The 24,520-nt window shown below is 37.3% G+C and overlaps 3 protein-coding genes and 1 long non-coding RNA gene across 4 annotated transcripts; 3 read left to right on the top strand and 1 right to left on the bottom strand.

The window, feature by feature from the left end:
• Positions 1-671: 671 nt before the first annotated feature.
• LOC103942447 (polyol transporter 5-like) lies at positions 672-7,031 on the top strand. Its single transcript, XM_048577328.1, has 6 exons — positions 672-828; positions 1,025-1,371; positions 2,244-2,928; positions 6,452-6,531; positions 6,634-6,858; positions 7,005-7,031. Exons 1-6 carry the CDS (start codon positions 672-674, stop codon positions 7,029-7,031), a joined length of 1,521 nt encoding a protein of 506 aa, XP_048433285.1.
• A 980-nt stretch (positions 7,032-8,011) lies between these two features.
• On the top strand, positions 8,012-8,719 carry LOC125473905 (acyl carrier protein 1, chloroplastic-like). Its single transcript, XM_048577329.1, has 2 exons — positions 8,012-8,155; positions 8,484-8,719. The coding sequence occupies exons 1-2, from the start codon at positions 8,012-8,014 to the stop codon at positions 8,610-8,612; spliced, it is 273 nt and encodes a 90-aa protein (XP_048433286.1). The 3' UTR covers positions 8,613-8,719.
• A 3,850-nt stretch (positions 8,720-12,569) lies between these two features.
• Positions 12,570-13,118, bottom strand: LOC125473819. Its single transcript, XR_007255625.1, has 3 exons — positions 12,937-13,118; positions 12,748-12,856; positions 12,570-12,646 (listed from the first exon to the last, which is right to left on the bottom strand). It is a non-coding gene; the product is annotated as an uncharacterized LOC125473819 (long non-coding RNA).
• A 3,888-nt stretch (positions 13,119-17,006) lies between these two features.
• LOC103942451 (putative polyol transporter 1) lies at positions 17,007-19,663 on the top strand. The gene is made up of 3 exons (XM_048577125.1): positions 17,007-17,163; positions 17,360-17,706; positions 18,578-19,663. Exons 1-3 carry the CDS (start codon positions 17,007-17,009, stop codon positions 19,661-19,663), a joined length of 1,590 nt encoding a protein of 529 aa, XP_048433082.1.
• The last annotated feature ends 4,857 nt before the right edge of the window (positions 19,664-24,520 follow it).

A 24,520-nucleotide genomic window follows, 5' to 3' on the forward strand; every position in this document is an offset into this window, starting at 1 on the left:
ACGTTTCATCGCGCAATGCTTTACGAACACAGCATTTTCGTCCCCATTAGGACAATATGACAACATACTTTTGCCTCGTTGTATTTCACACGACAAATTAAGCTCTTTGTTCTGTTACATTTAATGCGACGAATCATTTTTTTCAATGCACAATCATTTGTTGCGCGACAAATTTCATTATTTTGTCTCACAATTTTTTTTTTCATGACCTTTGTGCAACGAACTAGTTATTTCCTAAGGGCAAGGTTTTGTAGGGCAACCCCAATTTTCTGGTGGCGGGTGAGCTTGTAACATATATGGAACAATATCACACAGTTTTTGCGCATATATAGTTGCGTGCCTGAAATGACACTAAATATGGAACCATATTTCAGTTTTTTTATTTTGTTGCTTTGGTATATAAGAACTAATTAACTAAATTGTGTTCTAGAATTAAGATAATTCAAATTTCTTCGTTGATTGATGACAGTATTGGATGACGGTGTTTGTTTCCATGAACAACAACATTTCAGACAAATGGATATAATTTGTATAAATGGTACTTGATTAATAGCTCATTCCTCATATCTAATTCTCTCTCTCTCTCTCTCTCTCTCTCTCTCTCTCTCTCTCTCTCTCTCTCTCTCTCTCTCTCTCTCTATCTATCATTTAATTTATCTAGCTCTATAGATATGGAGATGGCTGACCAGAGAGCAGAAAATAATGTCGTCTCCGGCCAACCCCAAAATAGTATTGCAGACTTTGATCCTCCAAAGAAACCCAAGACAAAGAAGTTTGCTGTTGCCTGTGCCGTTTTGGCTTCAATGACGTCTATCTTACTGGGTTATGGTAATTGTTCCTTAAAACTCATGGATATTGTTAGTGGTTGTGGTTCTCTAATGATACACTCATTCTCCAGTCTTGTTCTTATTTGATTAAAAATATTATCTTACTATTGCAATGTGCCATTCTCCGTTCCTACTCTTTTTGTTTTGGAAGAAACTTCTCCACCTACGACGCATGCTTATTTCAAATTTATTTACAGATATTGGTGTAATGAGTGGAGCGTCTCTCTTCATCAAAGAAAACCTCAATATCAGCGATGTTCAAGTTGAAGTTCTTAACGGTACCTTGAATATATACTCTCTCATTGGCTCCGCCTTGGCCGGTAAAACCTCTGACTGGATTGGACGCCGGTACACCATAGTACTTGCCGGAACAATCTTCTTTATTGGAGCTCTCCTCATGGGTTTTGCCCCGAACTACGCTTTCCTCATGTTTGGTAGATTCATTGCCGGAGTTGGAGTTGGCTATGCTCTTATGATAGCTCCTGTCTACACCGCCGAGATCTCTCCGGCCTCGTTTCGTGGCTTCCTCACATCTTTCCCTGAGGTTTTTTTCAGTACCACGTTATATTATCATATAATATACTAACTATTTTTGTTATTAGCCAGGGTGATATGTTTACGTAAATATAAGCCTCTAAGTATTTGAAAAAAAGTTATGCTTGCGAGACCATATAGTTATATCACATTTCTATATCATCTCATGTAACACGTGGTGCATACAATGAACATTCAATAAGATAAATTCATTAATTGATGTGGCATTTAAACCATCACTTGCCATGTCCGAAGGTATAAAAATATGGTAAAAAAATGTGATATTCTAACAATTTCCTCGTAAAAAGTAGGGGATTCCTATTCACACACCCCTTTTTACCTCCCACACACACTTGTTAATTTTTGTCCACTGGTCTTCTTCAATTCATTCGATCCGATGGCCAAAAATTGAAAGATTCTGTGAGATGGTAAAAAATAGCGTGTGAATAGCACCACCCAAAAAATAATGCAAAGGACACCAGATATTTATAGCACATTAGTGTATCATCTCATGTGGCAAGTGATGTATGCAACCAACGTTCAATGAGATAAATTCATTAATTAATGTGACATGTACACATCACTTGCCACATTAGATAGTGCACAAATGCCATATAAAAATGTGCTCACCCTAGAATTTTCCTAAAATATCTACTGGGTGGCGCTATCCACACCATGTTTTACTTTCCATACACCTTCTGAATTTCCGACCATAAGATCAAATGAACTAAAGAATATCAAAAGACGGAAATTAACAAGAGATGTGTGAAAAATACTAATGGATGTGTAGATAGAACCACCCTATTTATTGTTTCGTAAACCTCTCAAATGCATGCACGTGGAGTTTATATTAATAGAATTGATCATTTTGAAAATATGTAGGTGTTTGTTAACGTTGGTATATTACTGGGGTACGTATCCAACTTTGCCTTAGCCAAGCTCCCAATCCACTTGAACTGGAGGATCATGCTCGGCATCGGCGCAATTCCCTCAGTTTTTCTAGCCCTCGGCGTTTTAGCCATGCCCGAGTCACCACGCTGGCTCGTCATGCAAGGGAGACTCGGAGACGCCAAGCGAGTACTAAATAGAACATCATCTTCTGAAGAGGAATCGCAGCTCAGACTAGACGAGATTAAAGAAGCTGCAGGAATCCCCAAAGACTCAAAGGATGAGGTCGTTCAGGTTTCTAAACGCAGCCAAGGTGAGGGTATATGGCAGGAATTGCTCATTCGCCCTACGCCGGCCGTTCGCCACATTTTAATAGCAGCCCTTGGTATCCACTTCTTTCAACAAGTGTCGGGTACAGACTCTGTGGTTTTGTACAGCCCCAGGATCTTCGAGAAAGCGGGAATCACTTCTTACAATGACAAGCTACTTGCAACCGTGGCTGTTGGATTTGTCAAGACCATTGCAATCTTGGTGGCAACATTTCAAGTTGATCGGTTCGGACGTCGTGCTTTGCTTTTAAGCAGCGTGGGTGGAATGGTAGTTTCTTTTACGCTACTCGGTGTGGGTCTTACGGTCGTTGATCAATCCCACAGCAATAGAAGGGCAATGCTCAATCAATGTTTAATGCACTTTATGACGATGATCAATTCCTTTGTCTCATATATTTCAGTTATATGCAACTGTACTTACATTTATAAGAATAATTTTCATTCAAACCCAAAAACTTGTTTGGTACGTAGTGAAGTTGAAAATTTTGAAAACTTTTGGTTTTCATCTTTAGTGAAACATAGATCTCAAGCAATCGCTCCAACCATTATATTAAATTCTGAACTTTTAAGAAGAATAATGCCAAGGAACCAAATTTTCAAACCAAATTTTGTAAGCCAAATGATACGATTGTTTATGGTTGGATTATTACTTAAGTGTTGATTAACATGCTTAACTCTTATTGATGATACATTATTTGGTTTGCAAAATTTGGTTTAAAAGTTTGCTACCTAGCATTATCCTTCTTAAAAAATCACTAGACACAGCACATGAAAACCCCAGTCTACCTAGACATCCATTGACTTACCCGTAAACCCTCACCCTCGCTTATCGACTCTCCCTTTATTGTTCTCTCTGATCCTAGCGTCCTTTCTAACATTTTCTAGTGGACACAAAATTTGTTGGAGAACAATTCAGAAATAAACAAAAATAACATAAATAAACAAAACTTGAAATTCTAATATTTATTAACCAAAAATACTTGTCGTGCAGAATGAAATTACACAATAAATACATAAATTAATATAAGAATAACATTGGTACTAACTTGATTATAGAAGGTAGAGGCAAGCGTAAAAGCTATGTCATTCGAACAGTATTTCCGTCTCACTCTTGTGCTTGTGGCTCTACAACGTCTGCTCGACCAGAATTCAACTACCTAATTCTACAACCTGCACTGGATTCTAGAATTCTAGCGAATTTGCTTTGTGTGCTTACTCTCTGGAATTTTCGTACGGAAGAAAAAGAGGAAGAAAGGATGATCTCACTTGGATACTGTGATTACAAATATATAGGTTGTTTCACATCCTTTCAAATACATGTTCAGCGTATTTGAAAGTACACAACTCTTTTTATGAGCAGTGTCTTTTAATCAAAACATTTTTAATTAATAAATTAATTAAAAACTTAATCCGAAAATTAAAATTAATGAATTAGATTAACTTTAAATTCCAAGGCCCCAAGTGTCCCCAAGGCTCTTGTGTTGATTAATTAATATTAATTGCATTTAGGCTATATATTATACAAGCCTAATCCACACAACCATAAGGCCCAAGCCTTCAATCCATTTCCTAATGATCAATGTTCTAATTACTAGACAAAAGCACTAAATCTATATAAAGGGCAATGAACCTTTAGTGTTTCCCGATGTGGGACACCAAAAGTCTCAAAACCCTTACAAAATCTTCATCATCAAGATCAATCGAGCGCACAAGTTCTGTGCTCACTTTCACCTTTTGGGAAGGTTCAGAGTCTCAGACATCTTATTTTCTTTGTTAAGTAACAAGACGTTCTATCAATATGTTTGGTAGATGCACTTAATATATAATTGTTTGTTCTTGTTAGAACATTTAGTTAATTTAGAATCTTCTCCGTAATTGCAAGAAGGTAAATTTTTATAGTAATTATTTTAGGAATTCGTCTCATATGGGTTTTGTCAAACCCTATATATAAATATATTATACACATTGTATCAGACAAATCAGGGAATCATATTTCTATATGGTATCATAGCAGGTTGCTCTTTGTATGAAGCTCGACGGCCACACGTGCTTTACGTCACCTTATTTGTATTAGAGTAAGGCCAGACAGACTAAATTTATGGACACAATTTTGAAAACTAAGGGACATGAAAGTTGATGATTGGTTTATTACTTACTCGTTGATAAACATGTTTATTCTTATTGGTGACACATCATTTAGTTTATAAATTTAGTCTCCAAAGTTGGTCTCCCTAGCATTACCCTGTGTGTTGTCCACGTGTTAGGCATGAAAATTCAGTGACACACTATGATCCCAATAACACAAGTTACGAGGCCGTAATATGCTGGCCGCCACTAAATTGATCACATGAACCCATCATGAGATAATGTCACAAGCCGACTTAGTGATGAAAGCCATCATAAGATAATTATGATGTGAATGAATTTGAACCAAATTGTTCTTTATTAATAATCAAAACAGTCTACTAAGAAAACCTCATCAACCTCCCCACTTGGGGACACATGTTCGAGGATGTAATCTCATCCTTATCGTATTACATCAAAGCTGATAGTAGCCTCACACAACAGTTAACACAAAATAATGTAGTGTCATATATAATCAAGAGTACAATCATGCAATTATTATACTCATTGTCAAGCCTACACTTCACTTCCTGGATTATCCTTGTTCTCACTATGTCCTGAGAGGTCGACAAAATAAAGTGTGAGTGGATTAAGTTTATCTAGTTAAAATCATTTGAATATAATAACCCTCGTTTTGAAATCATATATATAGTAAAAAACTATAAGTAATCAAGTTTATATCACATCGCTTGTCATATCAAAGAACGTAAAATCCATTCACATTATCAAAGTAATTCAAGTGTATAGCAAGCAGTTGAAGTGGCATTTACCTAATTGATGACTAGTGTCTATTAACGAATCTAGATTTTACTGGAAATATCAATAACAACACTAAACCTACGGTCGTAGCTAGCTATACAATATGTATGATGACCATTTGGTGAAAATGAATCACCAATAGTCTTAAGATATCATTCAAGTTTAACTAGATTTAAGTCTCCTCAAAGACTACTCAAGAACATAATATAATATAATATATAATATTGTAATATACATCAAATGGTAAGTAGAGCGTCCTTCCTCGTTAGGCTCCTTGCATGATTCCTTTTTAATAGCTACTAAATTAATTAATCATACATTCGAAGAAAAAAATAATCAACAAATAAAAATAAACTAATCTTCAATCAATTGGGAGAGGAAGAGATGGAGGAGAGTGTAGGGTGTTTGTGTATAAGAGAGAGAGAGATGCAAGGAGAAACAGCAGCCGCCGAGGGAAACAGCGAAAGGAGAATGGGAATATAGAAGAACGCACAAACCTAATTGGTGAAGTAGTGTTTGCCCGACGGAAATCCTCGACAGGCACCTTCACTCAGTTGTCGAGCAAATGTGTTTTTGCTCATTTTTTAACACATTGATGTGGTCCTTTGTTAAAACTAACTGAAACCGTTAGTCAATGAAACTGTCCGTCGGGCAAATTGAACTTAGCCAACGAATCAGTGTTTTGTCCCACAAGACACAATGACTTGCGCGCCAAATTTTTTGTTGGCGCCAAAATCTTGCCCTGCGACAATCAAATGTGGAAAAATTTACGCTACGAAGGATTTTTCCGCGAAAGGTACCTTTTCTCAACGACTAAAAACCTTCATCGTGCAAATGCCTTCAAGTAAATGCAGGTAAGGAGTTTTTTTGCACCAAATAGTCGCATGACGAGGAATTTCCCACGTAAACATTATGCAAGAGATTTTATCAGGTAAAGGGCTTTGAAATGGTCAGTGCACATTGAACTTGTCGTATTTAAAATATCTTAAGGTCTTGTTTTAATTTTGGTGAGATGGCCGATTCCGCTGCTCTTACAACTAAGCAGTGCAAGGGAGAAGTATTTGGGAAAGGTAATAATTAAGTTTCTGTGGATGTAATATTTATATTTTTGGAAAAACAATTTTGGGTGAATCACTTACTATGATTTAGAAATTTATGTTTTGTTTCCGTAGATACTGCAAATAAAAAAAACCCAGAGATCGGTGCAGGCTCAAAAGGAGGAAAATGCGCAACGTATGCGAATCATTTATGATGATATGAGGGGATTGAATACGATGACGAATGTGGAGCTTATGCACGACATTCGTGTACTAGTGCGGATCAACTGTTTTACGAAGCGGGCGTCTTGGAACAATTTGCCTGAGGACTTGAAGAAGTCTATGTTGGATGAATTATCAGTAAGTGTAAATTAGTAAAATCATTATTATTTTGTTAAATAGTATATTATAACGATTAATTTGTAATTATTTTTTGTGTCACAATGTAACTATATTATTTATGTTACGGACCAACGCTTGATGAAGTTGATCGATGAGATGTTCAGGACGCATTACCGGCAGTGGTGGCCTAACATCTAGCGACACGTAGAATTACAGGGAAATCCTGACAGACTAGTGGAGTAGAAGTGTTAATTAAGTGTTGTGGACGAATAACATATGTTTATATTTGTGTATTTGAGGACAATGTTTTTAATTATTTCTTTAATATATATTTGAATTAAAATTTCAGTTTAATTGATTAGTTGGTTAATTTGATTTATTTGGTTAACTTAATTTGATTTAAGTTTTTTTTTTATTTTACTTAATCAATTAGACAATAAACTCCTTATTTACATAAGTTTCAAAATTTCAAATAAATATTTAAATTTAATGTCTTTTGTCGCTTCAGCATTTAGGCGGCGAACCTGTCATCGCACAAAAATATTCGTCGCGCAAAGTGGCCAAAAAATTCAGGTAGATTTTGCGCCAATTTTCGACGGTATATGTTTTGAACAATGCAGGTTTCGTCGCACAAAGAGTTCGTGTTTATAATCAGATTGCTCAGCTGAAGAGGTAAAAATTGCAAATTTTGCAGCAACTGCCTCTGCCACAGGAAAAATTCAGCTCCTCCTTCCACTACTATCAAATCCATCCTCTAATACTCCCATCATCTCAATCTTCATCATCTCTCCCTAAATCGATCTATCCTACTCTATTCGGTATGCGTTTTTGTTTTGTATTTGAAAATTTCATTGTGAATTTGTACTAATGCCATAAAATTTGTTTTCTATAGAGCTGTTGTATACGATTATCGATTGGTGAAGAACGAAATTGGAGGTATGTTCTTTGGTTTTCAAAAATTTAAATTATTTAATTTATTTTTAAATTATGGTGTGTTAAATTGTTTGTATATAAACTATTGTGTACGTTACAAACAAAATTGTTTTTGTGTTGTACAAAGTTAATGGAAAAGCCTGCCATTGTTTGAGTGTTTCTCGAGTTTACCCGAATTAAGTCAAATGTCGTAAAAATTAAAAATTTGATAGTTATCTGGTCGTTGTGAGCTGTAGTAATGTTAATTGTCCTTCATCAGGCAAAGCCGGATGCGGTGGAAAGGGTGTCTAAGATAGTAAAGAAGCAACTTGCATTGCCAGATGACTCTGCAGTTACCGGCGAGTCAAAGTTTTCCGAACTTGGAGCGGATTCTCTAGATACGGTACATTCAACATTCATTAACATGCTACTCCGGTTTCTTTATATTTTTTCCATCTGTATTCGCAGGGAGTTCTTCTAACCAGAAAAATATACTACATTTCACAATCGTTACGACTATTGCAGTACTAGTGAAGAATAAGGAGACATATTGGTTATTTTGTGTGCAATCTTTCAAAATTCTCTTTACTTTTAACAGTGTTCGTTGCAGTTAAAAATCTTCAGACGTAGAAATCATTTTGGTTTCTCTAACGTAGTTACAGTTTCGGTATTTAAACTTCATTGTTATTTGTTGTAGTTTGAATTTGTTCTAATGTGAAGCTGCACTCCAGGTTGAGATTGTGATGGGACTTGAGGAGGAATTCGGCATCAGTGTGGAAGAGGAAAGCGGTCAGACCATTGCAACTGTGCAGGATGCCGCAGATGTTATTGAGAAGCTCATTGAGAAAAATAAGGCGTAGAAGCGATGGAAACGAGTCGAGAAGCATTTTCATTTCCTAGCCTGCTCTAGAGATAAGTACTTGGTAGACTGGTTATGTACTCGGTTGTTTTGTGTTAAATCCGAACCTCGTAGTTGCGTGGTTTTACTATAAATTTATGAATTTCCGAGTTTCTGTTGAGTTTTCGATACTCTCGTTTCTTTTCACCGGTGGAGTTCTGATCAAATGGAGAATAACCGTACAATGTTCTCCAGACCATGCTGTTGCGTAACGATTATGGATGGTTCGGAAGACTTCCGAGCAGCTTATTTTTTGAAATTTCAGAAACTTGTGCAAGACCATACTGTTGCAAATCTGAAACAAGTGAACTTAAAAGCTTTTTATCATCGTTGAACGAGTATTTTAAGAATTGTTGTGTAGTGAATAGACACAAATCATATTGCCCGTGTCATCGGTATCAACAGAAATTTTGGGTTATAAAGTTAAATCAAACAAAAACCCAAAATTGAGCACATTACACTATCGCAAACAAAAAATTGATAAAGCAAACAAAAAGTCAATACCTTTGAGAATTTGGGGTTCGACTCGGAGAGCACGGAAATGGAGGAGAGAGAGAGAGACTCTCAGTCTCAGGGCAATTTCCGTCTGAAATGCTCTCATCATTTGGTAGCGGACAGAAGCGAGGACTTGTGTGGGTGCGAAAGGCAGTGGGGGAGGCGGAGAGATTTCGGCGAAATACAAGCAGAGGCCGGACGGACGGTTAAGACGCCGCCATTGTTGGTGGTTGGAGTTGTGAGTGAGAGAAGTAAGGTATTTTTTGCAGTTGGGTTTTCCCTCGGTTTTTTAACAGGCGTACAAGTTTAAATATAATCAAATTTTGTGATCCAATTGGGAATATAATTTCGATATGACAAAACGATTTTGGGGAAAATTTGCGAATAGAAAGAATATAAAAAGTCGCTTTTGCCCCCTAAGGCAAGGGTAACCCTTTTCTCAAAATATCAAGTATGCCCTTATGGTTGCTTCCCTGATGCGCTGGCAGACAATTTCTCTCCGACTTTAATTTTAGCCGATTATTCTTTGAACTTTTATAATTATTCAATTTCCTCCTTACACTTTGACTTTAGTCGATTATCTCCTGAACTTTTATAATACCCAATTTCCTTCCGGACTCATGGTTGCTTACTAGGAAAAGGAGATCAATATAAATGCTGAAATTAAATTACAGCATATAAATCGTGTTAGTGTATTTGAGGCGGTTTAGTTTGAGTTTTGATTGGGTTTAGCTACTGAAATCACATATATTATGATCTCAAAGTTGCAGAGAGTAAGATAAGGGAGAGAAGAGTGAACAAAAACGAAAACGTCTCTTGAGAATCTACAGCGGATTTCTTCCAGTCTATTATGCCAAACACGAAGAGAGTGTGAGCAATATAGCCGTTGCTAGCTCACACCTTAGCTAGAAGTCTAGCACGCGAGTTGCACATAACAACTCAAATTAGACAGGTGACACGATATACACCATCTAGATGTTTAAATCGTGGTCGTCCATTACACATGAATACGACTTCAAACTTAGGAACATTTCTATGAATCTAAAACAGAAACCAAGCCATATCAATCTGCAATCCTCCATTCCTTGTAGCTACGTACAGAGCTTATAGTTCAACAAATCAATGCACACATGATACTCCAGAAAAAGCAATATGACATTATACTAATAACCGAACTGATAAAAAGGAAAGAGTAATGCTTATCTATGAAGCATGGATACAGATACGGATACAGTGATACGATATGACACGACACGACAACACGAAAATCTCTAAAAATTGAGATACGATATGCTATGGATACAACAAATAAAAATATACATTTTAAAACATAATTCATCATTCAAATTCAAGTACATTTGAGTTGTTGAAGAAGAAAAGTTGGAAATCTAATCCTGCTTATATATAGTAGAAGAAGTGTGAGATTGTATTCATGGTTTTAATTAAAATGAAGCTCTCTTTGTATTCATCAACTTTCAATTATAGATGTCTCCTATTAATTTTCTCATCTTCATATCTTTTTTTAAAAGTGTAAATGAATTCTAAAAGCCAAATACGTGTATCTTAAATATAGGATACACATATCCATCAAGTCAGAGACATGTCCATAGACCATGATACATATCGGATGAGTATCCGAGAGTATCAGGCAAATATCGTATCCAATCAAGTATCAAATATGGATTGACACGCCCCGACCCCGATATTCCCCGAATACCAAGGTAGGCACGTGCTGGCCGACACCCGAGGGTGACGAAAGCCATTTATTAAGTGCAAATGCTGAAAACAAGGGATAAATAAGGTTTATAAATATAAAAGAATAATTAATATGTAAATAAGGACCGTGTTCAGAGCACACCTCTAATCTAGAACACTAAAAGAAAATAATATAAAATTGAATGAAACAAAGGAGTGGGTCCTACACCGAGAGGACTCGAAGATGCCGATGCGGAAGTGCCTGGACGTCGGGATTGTATGCCTCGATTCTAAGTCCTGAAGGGGGCGCAAAACAAACATGAGTGGACCAGGTTGATATATATATAATAAAACAGTTATCAACATACTAACCCCCAGGTTTTATGAAAACACAAGTATAATGAGAAACATAGGTTTTCCGAAATCTAGCATGTCGTGCAATGTCTCAAATCATCATTCTCATAAACAATAATAATCACTAGTGAATGTCCGATATAACACTTCAGGCCCCATGCCGGCTCCCCGTCTCTGAGCACACAGTCAGAGGAAAATGCACTTCAGGCCCTTTGCCGGCTCCCCGTCTCTGAGCAGACAGTCAGAGGAAAACACATTTCAGGCCCTATGCCAACACCAAACCGTCGCCCGGGACGGACCGGATCTATCCCTACGTCCCGTAGCGGAAATGACCACTAGGTAAGTACAAAACCAGTGAACATACATATATTGAAAATCAACTTCATAGTATAAAGTCATCCATCATCTATACTATAAAGAGGTGTTCTAAACATGTTCTAAATATCATATCGTCATCCATCAGATATGCTATAAGAACATGGGTTATAGGAAAAATAGTAATAATTCAAACTAGCCTTAGTAAGCATGTTATCTCGTAAAACGTTCATAAAACATAATCGTAAAGTCATGCTTTTCTGTGTATGCAATTCTACCATTAAAACATGCATTTTTAGAAGGGGTCCACTCACAGTACTTCGCCGTCGAAAAGACATGCCATCTAGCGAAGAAGGAAACGCCACAGATAATTGCCCCTAAGCACATAAATGGTACATTTAGTCAAACTCTACTCAACCAAAAGAATTTGGGAAAACGGACATCGGAAACGGGTTCAGGACGTCGAAATTAGCCTAGGAGGGGTTCCGCACGGAAACCCAAAAAGTCAACGGTCAAAGTCAACATTGACCGCTGACCGGTCAAAGTCAAAGTCAACGCTGACCGTTGACCGGGTCAACGGTCAGACCGGGTCCGGGTCCGGGTCAACGGGTCAAACAAGTCTGGGCTTGGATCCAGGTTGGGTTAAAGGGTTTGGACTTGGGTTGGATCCGGGTTTGGGCCTAAAGGGTTTGGGTTAGGATAATTGGGTTTAGGTTTTAGGTGGGCTGAGTTTGGGCTTTAACCTCACGGCCCAATGGCCCAATTAAAAAGGGTTTTGGGCTTGGTTCACACGGCCCTAAGGCCTTTGGGGTTTTAAAGTAAACAAAAATAAAAATAAAAACAGAAAAGGTTAGGGTTTTGGGCCAAATACCAAAACAGGCCTAAGGCCCGTGGGGGAAGGAAACGGCCTGAAGGCCTGGGTGGTTTCTTGGGCTGGGTTTCCCGCCGGAGAAGAAGGCCGGAATTCGGCCGGAAAATTCCCAAGCTCCGTTGGAGCTCTAAACTCAACCAAAACATGTCATTCAATATACCAAATTGAAGCCCCGAAGATAAGGAATCGAAATATACCCTTGGTTCCTGTCATTGTGGCCGGAGTTGGCCGGAAAACAGCCTGGAAGCCACCGGTGTCCGCCGGAACTGGGTAAGATTCAAATGAGCATAACTTCTTCAATACTCAATGAAATTGAGTGAAACAAAAAGGAAAGTTGTAGTTCTCAGCGAGACGAAGAGATTGATACCTCGCACGCCGGCCAACTCGCCGTGGTTTGGCCGGAAATTGCCTCGAAAGGGGCGGTGCTCGCCGGAAAATTGGGTGTGCACTCACCCGTGCCAAAAACACTCCAAAACCTTGGAATTCAAGAACCCAAACTCAATAACCACATCTAGGCAAAGTCTAACATAAGAAAAGAAAAAGAAAAAGGGCTTACCCAATCGGAAAACAACCAAAACTCGCCGGAGGTGTTCGTGTCCTCCCGGCGCCGCGAGCAGGGGAAAGAGAGAGAGAGAGAGAGATGCAGTTGAATGGCGATGATGGTGATGATTTCCTCGAGTAGGTGTAGTTGTGGGTGTGTGTGTGTGTGTGTGTTGTCACGGGGAAGAAGAAGAGAAGAATGGAGGAGTTTTCAAAAAGAAAGGAAAAAGGTGCAGACAAAGAAAGAAAAGAAGGAAAGAAGAAAAAAAGAAAAAGAAGAAAGAAGAGAGGAGGGACACGGCAGGGGGGACAAAACAGGGGGTGGGCCCCTTGGGCTCACCAATTAAGGTTTAAAAAACAATTTTAAAAAGGAAGGTATCCCCCAAACTTAGTGAAAATACAAAAATACCCATTTTCTTCAGTAAATCCCGGGACGGGTTGTTACATGGATACACGACCAAACATAAGTATTTGTGCATCATAGGTGCTTATTTTCTATTTTTTTAGTACAACGATATAGTTTACATTGAGGGAGGAGTTCGGCTAAGCCACACAATGGACAATCTAATTTGATATTGAATTAGTCATCCACGAGGTTCGAATCTAATACCTCTCATGTTCAAGTAAAGAGAAATACCACCAGACCGTAATATTGAGTGACGGTGCTTATTTTCTATTGGTTTGCAACCAAAGTACCAAAGCGATCAAAAGGAAATAACTAGCTAGAAAGTAACCAAATTTATAAGAGGCATATACTGTGATACTGAGTTGTGTTGTGTGTAAAGGGATAAGTAGTCATAGCTAACAGCTTGTACAGCTGTCATTTATAGATGTAACAGTTTTGTAACTAATCTCTGTATTAGAGACCTAATTATGTGTAATTAGGTACTAAGCTTTGTTAGAGAACTGTATATATATTGAGTTGTAATTCTTACACATTAAGTAATGAAATACAAAGAGTCAGTTTCTTATATGGTATCAGAGCTGTTGAATAAAAGTTTGACACTGAGAGGCATCGGGACCAGTAACAAGTATGTCATCGACATACACCAAGACCATCACCAGAGAAGGAGCAGAGCGCACAAACAAAGAGCAATCAGACTGAGAATTAACAAAACCAAGAGAAAGCAAGGTGCGACCAAGTTTGTCATACCAGGCCCGAGGGGCTTGTCTTAAGCCATAAAGAGATCTATTTAGCTTGCAGACAAAGGAAGGCTTAGAGGCATCAACAAAACCAGGAGGTTGTTGCATAAACACCTCCTCTTTCAGAGAACCATGAAGAAACGCATTACTAATATCCAACTGATGAAGAAACCAATCATTTTGGACAGCAAGGGTTAATAAAATGCGAATGGTGACTGGTTTGGCAACAGGACTGAAGGTTTCTGTAAAATCAAGACCGGCTTGCTGGTGAAATCCCTTGGCTACAAGGCGAGCCTTGTACCGATCAATCGTGCCATCGGGTTTCCTTTTAATCCGGAACACCCATTTGCAGCCCACAAGGTCTCTCTCCGGCTTCTATCCCCTTCAAGGTCTCTCTCCGGCTTCTTCTTCACATACTGCTCTTCTTACCACTAAAGTTTCGTTGAAGACATGGCATCACAGACTTGGTCATCCTTCCTCTGCTATGTTTCAGAAAGTTTTAAATAAGCAGTGTCTTCCCTCCATTGGTGACAAGTCTGTATCTTTTTTTTGCACAGATTGTGCAATAGGCAAAAACCATAAGCTGTCTTTTTCTCCTAGCACTAGTTCTACTTCAACTAGTTTAGAGTTACTCCATTGTGATGTTTGGGGTCCGTCTCCAGTTCTTTCTGTTACTGGTTACATATTCTACTTGTTGATTGTGGATGATTTTACTAAATACACATGGCTGTTTCCTATGAAAGCTAAATCTGAGGTCTTTTCTCTCTTTGTCATCTTCAAGGCCTATGTTGAGAACTTGATTGGTAATAAAATCAAAATCTTGAGATCTGATTCAGGGGGTGAATTCACCAGTTCTGTGTTCAATTCATTTCTCTCCAGCAATGGCATCTCTCATCAATATAACTGTCCTCGTGACACTCATTTTCAGGCTGTTAAACGCATTCTTCGGTTTCTCAAAGGCACTATTGATCAAGGCATCTGGTTCAAAAAGGGATCTCTGCAGCTCACCGCTTTCTCTGATGCGGATTGGGCTGGCTGTGTTTTTGATCGTCGCTCTACTTCTGGCTATTGTATCTACTTCGGTTCCAATCTTATCAGTTGGAGTGCTAAAAAGCAGCCCACTGTTGCCCGTTCTTCCACTGAGGCCGAATATCGCTCTCTTGCCCTTACTGCTGCAGAACTTACATGGATCTGCAAGATTTTCAATGACATTACTTTCCCTCTTTCTCATCCCCCTATACTGTGGTGTGACAATGTTTCTGCAATTTCTTTGGCTTCCAATCCTGTCTTTCATGCGCGCACTAAGCATGTGGAGATCGATTACCATTACATTCGGGAACTTGTTCTTGCAGGTTTGGTCAAGGTGCTCTATGTCCCCACTGAACACCAGGTTGCAGATATTCATACTAAGTCCTTACCCAAGGCACGATTTCATTTCCTTCAATCCAAGCTTTCTCTGGGTTCTCCTCCGATTAGCTTGAGGGGGTGTAAAGGGATAAGTAGTCATAGCTAACAGCTTGTACAGCTGTCATTTATAGATGTAACAGTTTTGTAACTAATCTCTGTATTAGAGACCTAATTATGTGTAATTAGGTACTAAGCTTTGTTAGAGAACTGTATATATATTGAGTTGTAATTCTTACACATTAAGTAATGAAATACAAAGAGTCAGTTTCTTATAGTGTGCACCAGATCAACGAATCTCACTGAGGAGTTAATTTAGTTCTAATTTTTATTGACAACCAATTATATATTATACGGTTAACAGTAATTTTTATTATCGATCAACCAATTTTTGTTGCTTTGCCTTTTTTTCACCTTCTTTTTTTGGGTTAATTTTGCAGCTAGTAGTAAAAGTAAAGTGTGGATAAAAACAATTTTCGGGAATTGCAGATAGTATTTATTTAGCAAAATGTATATATATGAAGAACTTTTGAAATTGTACGTACAATTTTCTTTATATTATAAATAAAACAAATTTATTAATTATTTTTACAATTTAATTATAAAAAAAATTGTAATTAACTTTTTTATAAATTATTGTTACAATTTAATTTAAAAAAAAAATTTAATTGTTGTTTTAATTTAAAAAATGTTTTCACAACCCAAAAGAAAAAAAATATGTATATTAAACTTTACGCAACAAAACCTTTTGTTGTGTAACAGTAAATGCCAGAACCATATTCGTCGAGTAACAGTAATATGCATACGACAAATTTGTAACAATTAAATAATATTAAAATTACTCCAATTTGTTGCATGAATGTTTACTAAACAAAACGTTTCGTCGCGCAATGCTTTACTAACGCAGCATTTTCGTCCCCATTAGGACAATATGACAACATACTATTGCCTCGTTGTATTTCACACGACAAATTAAGCTCTTTGTTTTGTTAAATTTAACTCGACGAATCATTTTTTTCAACGCACAATCATTTGTTGCGCGACAAATTTCATTATTTTGTCTCACAATTTTTTTTTCATCACCTTTGTGCAACGAACTAGTTATTTCCTAAGGGCAAGGTTTTGTAGGGCAACCCCAATTTTCTGGTGGCGGGTGAGCTTGTAACATATATGGAACAATATCACATAGTTTTTGCGCATATATAGTTGCATGCCTGAAATGACACTAAATATGGAACCATATTTCAGTTTTTTTATTTTGTTGCTTTGGTATATAAGAACTAATTAACTAAATTGTGTTCTAGAATTAAGATAATTCAAATTTGTTCGTTGATGGATGACAGTATTGGATGACGATGTTTGTTTCCATGAACAACAACATTTCAGACAAATGGATATAATTTGTATAAATGGTACTTGATTAATAGCTCATTCCTCATATCTAATTCTCTCTCTCTCTCTCTCTCTCTCTCTCTCTCTCTCTCTCTCTCTCTCTCTCTCTCTCTCTATCTATCAATTCATTTATCTAGCTCTATAGATATGGAGATGGCTGCCCAGAGAGCAGAAAATAACGTCGTCTCCGGCCAACCCCAGAATAGTATTGCAGACTTTGATCCCCCAAAGAAACCCAAGACAAAGAAGTTTGCTGTTGCCTGTGCCGTTTTGGCTTCAATGACGTCTATCTTACTGGGTTATGGTAATTGTTCCTTAAAACTCATGGACATTGTTAGTGGTTGTGGTTCTCTAATGATACACTCATTCTCCAATCTTGTTCTTATTTGATTAAAAATATTATCTTACTATTGCAATATGCCATTCTCCGTTCCTACTCTTTTTGTTTTGGAAGAAACTTATCCACCTGCGACGCATGCTTATTTCAAATTTATTTACAGATATTGGTGTAATGAGTGGCGCGTCTCTCTTCATCAAAGAAAACCTCAATATTAGCGACGTTCAAGTTGAAGTTCTTAACGGTACGTTGAATATATACTCTCTCATTGGCTCCGCCTTGGCCGGTAAAACCTCTGACTGGATTGGACGCCGGTACACCATAGTACTTGCCGGAACAATCTTCTTTATTGGAGCTCTCCTCATGGGTTTTGCACCGAACTACGCCTTCCTCATGTTTGGTAGATTCATTGCCGGAGTTGGAGTTGGCTATGCTCTTATGATAGCTCCTGTCTACACCGCCGAGATCTCTCCAGCCTCGTTTCGTGGCTTCCTCACATCTTTCCCTGAGGTTTTTTTCATTACCACATTATATTATCATATAATATACTAAATATTTTTGTTATTAGCCAGGGTGATATGTTTACGTAAATATAAGCCTCTAAGTATTTGAAAAAAGTTATGCTTGTGAGACCATATAGTTATTTCACATTTCTATATCATCTCATGTAACACGTGGTGCATACAATGAACATTCAATAAGATAAATTCATTAATTGATGTGGCATTCAAACCATCACTTGCCACGTCCGATGGTATAAAAATATGGTAAAAAAATGTGATATTCTAACAATTTCCTCGTAAAAAGTAGGGGATTGCTATTCACACACCCCTTTTTACCTCCCACACACTCTTGTTAATTTTTGTCCACTGGTCTTCTTCAATTCATTCGATCCGATGGCCAAAAATTGAAAGAATGTGTGAGATGGTAAAAAAGAGCGTGTGAATACCACCACCCAAAAAATAATGCTAGGGACACCAGATATTTATAGCACATTAGTGTATCATCTCATATGGCAAGTGATGTATGCAACCAACATTCAATGAGATAAATTCATTAATTAATGTGACATGTACACATCACTTGCCACATTAGATAGTGCATAAATGCCATATAAAAATGTGCTCACCCTAGAATTTTCCTAAAATATCTACTGGGTGGCGCTATCCACACCATGTTTTACTTTCCATACACCTTCTGAATTTCCGACCACAAGATCAAATGAACTAAAGAATATTAAAAGACGGAAATTAACAAGAGGTGTGTGAAAAATACTAATGGATGTGTAGATAGAACCACCCTATTTATTGTTTCGTAAACCTCTCAAATGCATGCACGTGGAGCTTATATTAATAGAATTGATCATTTTGAAAATATGTAGGTGTTTGTTAACGTTGGTATATTACTGGGGTACGTATCCAACTTTGCCTTAGCCAAGCTCCCAATCCACTTGAACTGGAGGATCATGCTCGGCATCGGCGCAATTCCCTCAGTTTTTCTAGCCCTCGGTGTTTTAGCCATGCCCGAGTCACCACGCTGGCTCGTCATGCAAGGGAGACTCGGAGACGCCAAGCGAGTACTAAATAGAACATCATCTTCTGAAGAGGAATCGCAGCTCAGACTAGACGAGATTAAAGAAGCTGCAGGAATCCCCAAAGACTCAAAGGATGAGGTCGTTCAGGTTTCTAAACGCAGCCAAGGTGAAGGTATATGGAAGGAATTGCTCATTCGTCCCACGCCGGCCGTTCGCCACATTTTAATAGCAGCCCTTGGTATCCACTTCTTTCAACAAGTGTCGGGTACAGACTCTGTGGTTTTGTACAGCCCCAGGATCTTCGAGAAAGCAGGAATCACTTCTTACAATGACAAGCTACTTGCAACCGTGGCTGTTGGATTTGTCAAGACCATTGCAATCTTGGTGGCAACATTTCAAGTTGATCGGTTTGGACGTCGTGTTTTGCTTTTGAGCAGCGTGGGTGGAATGGTAGTTTCTTTTACACTACTCGGTGTGGGTCTTACGGTCGTTGATCAATCCCACAGCAAGGTCCCATGGGCCGTCGGGTTGTGCATCGCCATGGTACTATTCATAGTCGCTTTTTTCTCCATCGGGTTGGGACCCATCACGTGGGTTTACAGCTCTGAGATCTTTCCGCTGCAGTTACGCGCACAAGGGTGTAGTATGGGGGTGGCCGTAAACAGGTTGACGAGCGGGGTTATCTCCATGACTTTTATTTCATTGTATAAGACCATCACGATTGGTGGGGCCTTCTTTCTTTACGCGGGAATTGCTGCGCTTAGTTGGGTCTTCTTTTATACGTTGTATCCAGAAACGCAGGGTCGATCCCTTGAAGATATGGAGGTCTTGTTTGGTAAATACCACAATTGGAGAGAAGCCAATGCCTTGCTTAACAAGACTAAGCAAGCTGATCATGGTTTTGGTGACGACAACAAGGCTCAAATCCATTAGGAATAGAAGGGCAATGCTTAATCAATGTTTAATGCACTTTATGACGATGATCAATTCCTTTATCTCATATGTTTCAGTTATATGCAACTGTACTTACATCTATAAGAATAATTTTCGTTAAAACCCAAAAACTTGTTTGGTACGTAGTGAAGTTGAAAAGTTTGAAAAGTTTTGGTTTTCATCTTTAGTGAAACATAGATCTCGAGCAATCGCTCCAGCCATTATATTAAATTCTGAACTTTTAAGAAGAATAATGCCAAGGAACCAAATTTTCAAACCAAATTTTGTAAGCCAAATGATACGATTGTTTATGGTTGGATTATTACTTAAGTGTTGATTAACATGCTTAACTCTTATTGATGATACATCATTTGGTTTGCAAAATTTGGTTTAAAAGTTTGCTACCTAGCATTATCCTTCTAAAAAAATCACTAGACACAGCACATGAAAACCCCAGTCTACCTAGACATCCATTGACTTACCTGTAAACCCTCACCCTCTCTTATCGACTCTCCCTTTATTGTTCACTCTGATCCTAGCGTCCTTTCTAACATTTTCTAGTGGACACAAAATATGTTAGAGAACAATTCAGAAATAAACAAAAATAACATAAATAAACAAAACTTGAAATTCTAATATTTATTAACCAAAAATACTTGTCGTGCAGAATAAAATTACACTATAAATACATAAATTAATATAAGAATAACATTGGTACTAACTTGATTACAGAAGGTAGAAGCTAGCAAAAGCTATGTCCTTCGAACAGTACTTCTGTCTCACTCTTGTGCTTGTGACTCTACAACGTCTGCTCGACCAGAATTCAACTACCTAATTCTACAACCTGCACTGGATTCTAGAATTCTAGCGAATTTGCTTTGTGTGCTTACTCTCTGGAATTTTCGTAAGGAAGAAAAAGAGGAAGAAAGGATGATCTCACTTGGATACTGTGATTACAAATATATAGGTTGTTTCACAACCTCTCAAATACCTGTTCAGCGTATTTGAAAGTAACAACTCTTTCTAAGAGCTGTGTCTTTTAATCAAAACATTTTTAATTAATAAATTAATTAAAAACTTAATCCGAAAATTAAAATTAATGAATTAGATTAATTTTAAATTCCAATGCCCCAAGTGCCCCCAAGGCTCTTGTCTTGATTAATTAATATTAATTGCATTTAGCCTATATTATACAAGCCTAATCCACACAACCATAAGGCCCAAGCCTTCAATCTATTTCCAAATGATCAATGTTCTAATTACTACACTAAAGCACTAAATCTATATAAAGGGCAATGAACCTTTAGTATTTCTCGATGTGGGACACCAAAAGTCTCAAAACCCTTAAAAAATCTTCATCATCAAGATCAATCGAGCACACAAGTTCAGTGCTCACTTTCACCTTTTGGGAAGGTTCAGAGTCTCATACATCTTATTTTCTTTGTTAAGTAACAAGACGTTCTATCGATATGTTTGGTAGATGTGTTTAATATATAATTGTTTGTTCTTGTTAGAACATTTAGTTAATTTAGAATCTTCTCGGTAATTGCAAGAAGGTAAATTTTTATAGTAATTATTTTAGGAATTCGTCTCGTATAGGTTTTGTCAAACCCTATATATACATATATTATACAGATTGTATCAGACATATCAGGGAATCATATTTCTATATGGTATCATAGCAGGTTGCTCTATGTATGAAGCTCGACGGCCACGCGTGCTCTACGTCACCTTATTTGTGTTAGAGTAAGGCCAGAAAGACTAAATTTATGGACACAATTTTGAAAACTAAAGGACATAAAAGTTGATGATTGGTTTACTTACTCGCTGATAAACGTGCTTATTCTTATTGGTGACACATCATTTAGTTTATAAATTTAGTCTCCAAATTTGGTCTCCCTAACATTACCCTGTGTGTTGTCCACGTGTTAGGCATGAAAATTCAGTGACACACTCTGATCCAATAACACAAGTTACGAGGCCGTAATATGCTGGCCGCCACTAAATTGATCACATGAACCCATCATGAGATAACATCACAAGCCGAATTAGTGATGAAAGCCGTCGTAAGATAATTATGATGTGAATGAATTTGAACCAAACTGTTCTTTATTAATAATTAAAACAGTCTACTAAGAAAACCTCATCAACCTCCCCACTTGGGGACACATGTTCGAGGATGTAATCTCATCCTTATCGCATTACACCAAAGCTGATAGTAGCCTCACACAACAGTTAACACAAAATAATGTAGTGTCATATATAATCAAGAGTACAATCATGCAATTATTATACTCATTGCCAAGCCTACTCTTCACTTCCTGGATTATCCTTGTTCTCACTATGTCCTGAGAGGTCGATAAAATAAAGTGTGAGTGGATCAAGTTTATCTAGTTAAAATTATTTGAATATAATAACCCTCGTTTTGAAATCTTATATACAGTAAAAAACTATAAGTAATCAAGTTTATATCACATCGCTTGTCATATCAAAGAATATAAATTCCATTCACACTATCAAAGTAATTCAAGTGTATAGCAAGCAGGTGAAGTGGCATTTACCTAATCAATGACTAGTGTCTATTAACGAATCTAGACTTTACTGGAAATATCAATAACTGCATTAAACCTACGGTCGTAGCTAGCTATACAATATGTATGATGACCATTTGGTGAAAATGAATCACCAATAGTCTTAAGATATCATTCAAGTTTAACTAGATTTAAGTCCCCTCAAAGACTACTCAAGAACATAATATAATATAATATAATATAATATAATATATAATATTATAATATACATCAAATGGTAAGTAGAGCGTTCTTCCTCGTTAGGCTCCTTGCATGATTCCTTTTTAATAGCTACTAAATTAATTAATCATACATTCGAAGAAAAAATTAATCAACAAATAAAAATAAACTAATCTTCAATCAATTGGGAGAGGAAGAGATGGAGGAGAGTGTAGGGTGTTTGTGTATAAGAGAGAGAGAGAGAGAGAAAGATGCAAGGAGAAACAGCAGCCGCCGAGGGGAACAGCGAAAGGAGAATGGGAATAAAGAAGAACGCACAGACCTAATTGGTGAAGTAGTGTTTGCCCGACGGAAATCCTCGACATGCACCTTCACTCAGTGGTTGAGCAAATGTGTTTCTGCTCGTTTTTTAACACATCGGTGTGGTCCTTTGTTAAAACTAACTGATACCGTTAGTCAATGAAACTGTCCGTCGGGCAAACTAAACTTAGCCAACGAATCAGTGTTTTGTCCTGCAAGCCTTAATGACTTGCGTGCCAAATTTTTTGTTGGCTCCAAAATCTTGCCCTACGACAGTCAAATGTGGAAAAATTTATGCTACGAAGGATTTTTCCGCGAAAGGTACCTTTTCACAACTACTAAAAACCTTCATCGTGCAAAGGCTTTCAAGTAAATGCGGGTAAGGAGTTTTTTGGCACCAAATAGTCACATGACGAGGAATTTCCCATGTAAACATTATGCGAGAGATTTTATCAGGTAAAGGGCTTTGAAATGGTCAGTGCACATTGAACTTGTTGTATTTAAAATATCTTAAGGTCTTGTTTTAATTTTCGTGAGATGGCCGATTCCGCTGCTCTTACAACTAAGCAATGTAAGGGAGAAGTATTTGGGAAAGGTAATAATTAAGTTTTTGTGGATGTAATATTTATATTTTTGGAAAAACAATTTTGGGTGAATCACTTACTGTGATTTAGAAATTTATTTTTTGTTTCCGCAGATATTGCAAATAAAAAAAACCTAGAGATCGGTGCAGGCTCTAAAGGAGGAAAATGCGCAACGTATGCGAATCATTTATGATGATATGAGGGGATTGAATACGACGAGGAATGCTGAGCTAGTGCGGATCAACTGTTTTACGAAGCGGGTGTCTTGGAAAAATTTACCTAAGGACTTGAAGAGGTCTATGTTGGATGAATTATCAGTAAGTGTAAATTAGTAAAATCATTATTATTTTGTTAAATAGTATATTATAACGATTAATTTGTAATTATTTTTTGTGTCACAATGTAACTATATTATTTATGTTACGGCCAACGCTTGATGAAGTTGATCGATGAGATGTTCAGGACGCATTACTGGCAGTGGTGGCCTAACGTCTAGCGACACGTAGAATTACAGGGAAATCCTGACCGACTAGTGGAGTAGAAGTGTTAATTAAGTGTTGTGGACGAATAACATATGTTTATATTTGTGTATTTGAGGACAATGTTTTTAATTATTTCTTTAATATGTATTTGAATTAAAATTTCAGTTTAATTGATTAGTTGGTTAATTTGATTTATTTGGTTAACTTAATTTGATTTAAGTTTTTTTTTATTTTACTTAATCAATTAGACAATAAACTCCTTGTTTACATAAGTTTCAAATTTTCAAATAAATATTTAAATTTTATGTCTTCTGTCGCTTCAGCATTTAGGCGGCGAACCTGTCATCGCACAAAAATATTCGTCGCACAAAGTGGCCAAAAAATTCAGGTAGATTTTGCGCCAATTTTTGATGGTATATGTTTTGCGCAATGGAGGTTTCGTCGCACAAAGAATTTGTGTTTATAATCAGATTACTCAGCTGTAGAGGTAAAAACTGCAAATTTTGCAGCAACTGCCTCTGCCACCAGAAAAATTCAATCTTCCTCCTTCCATTACTATCAAATCCATCCTCTAATACTCCCATCATCTCAATCTTCATCATCTCTCCCTAAATCGATCTATCCTACTATATTCGGTATGCGTTTTTGTTTTGTATTTGAAAATTTCATTGTGAATTTGTACTAATGCCATTAAATTTGTTTTCTATATAGCTTTTGTATACGATTATCGATAGGTGAAGA

The sequence above is a fragment of a genome, unplaced genomic scaffold (assembly GCF_019419815.1).
Source record: "Pyrus x bretschneideri cultivar Hongxiangsu unplaced genomic scaffold, Pyrus_bretschneideri_v1 Contig11, whole genome shotgun sequence".
In the NCBI taxonomy this organism is placed as follows: Eukaryota; Viridiplantae; Streptophyta; class Magnoliopsida; order Rosales; family Rosaceae; genus Pyrus; species Pyrus x bretschneideri.

What these genes read in the sequence shown, in the direction of transcription:
- LOC103942447 (XM_048577328.1), top strand. Translation starts at nt 672, where the DNA reads ATGGAGATGGCTGACCAGAGAGCAGAAAATAATGTCGTCTCCGGCCAA. An exon ending in TCCTCACATCTTTCCCTGAG is followed by an intron (nt 1,372 to 2,243) that starts GTTTTTTTCAGT and finishes GAAAATATGTAG; the next exon opens with GTGTTTGTTAACGTTGGTAT. An exon ending in CTATGTTGGATGAATTATCA is followed by an intron (nt 6,859 to 7,004) that starts GTAAGTGTAAAT and finishes TGAGATGTTCAG; the next exon opens with GACGCATTACCGGCAGTGGT.
- LOC125473905 (XM_048577329.1), top strand. Translation starts at nt 8,012, where the DNA reads ATGTTAATTGTCCTTCATCAGGCAAAGCCGGATGCGGTGGAAAGGGTG. An exon ending in GAGCGGATTCTCTAGATACG is followed by an intron (nt 8,156 to 8,483) that starts GTACATTCAACA and finishes GCTGCACTCCAG; the next exon opens with GTTGAGATTGTGATGGGACT.
- LOC103942451 (XM_048577125.1), top strand. Translation starts at nt 17,007, where the DNA reads ATGGAGATGGCTGCCCAGAGAGCAGAAAATAACGTCGTCTCCGGCCAA. An exon ending in GTCTATCTTACTGGGTTATG is followed by an intron (nt 17,164 to 17,359) that starts GTAATTGTTCCT and finishes ATTTATTTACAG; the next exon opens with ATATTGGTGTAATGAGTGGC. An exon ending in TCCTCACATCTTTCCCTGAG is followed by an intron (nt 17,707 to 18,577) that starts GTTTTTTTCATT and finishes GAAAATATGTAG; the next exon opens with GTGTTTGTTAACGTTGGTAT.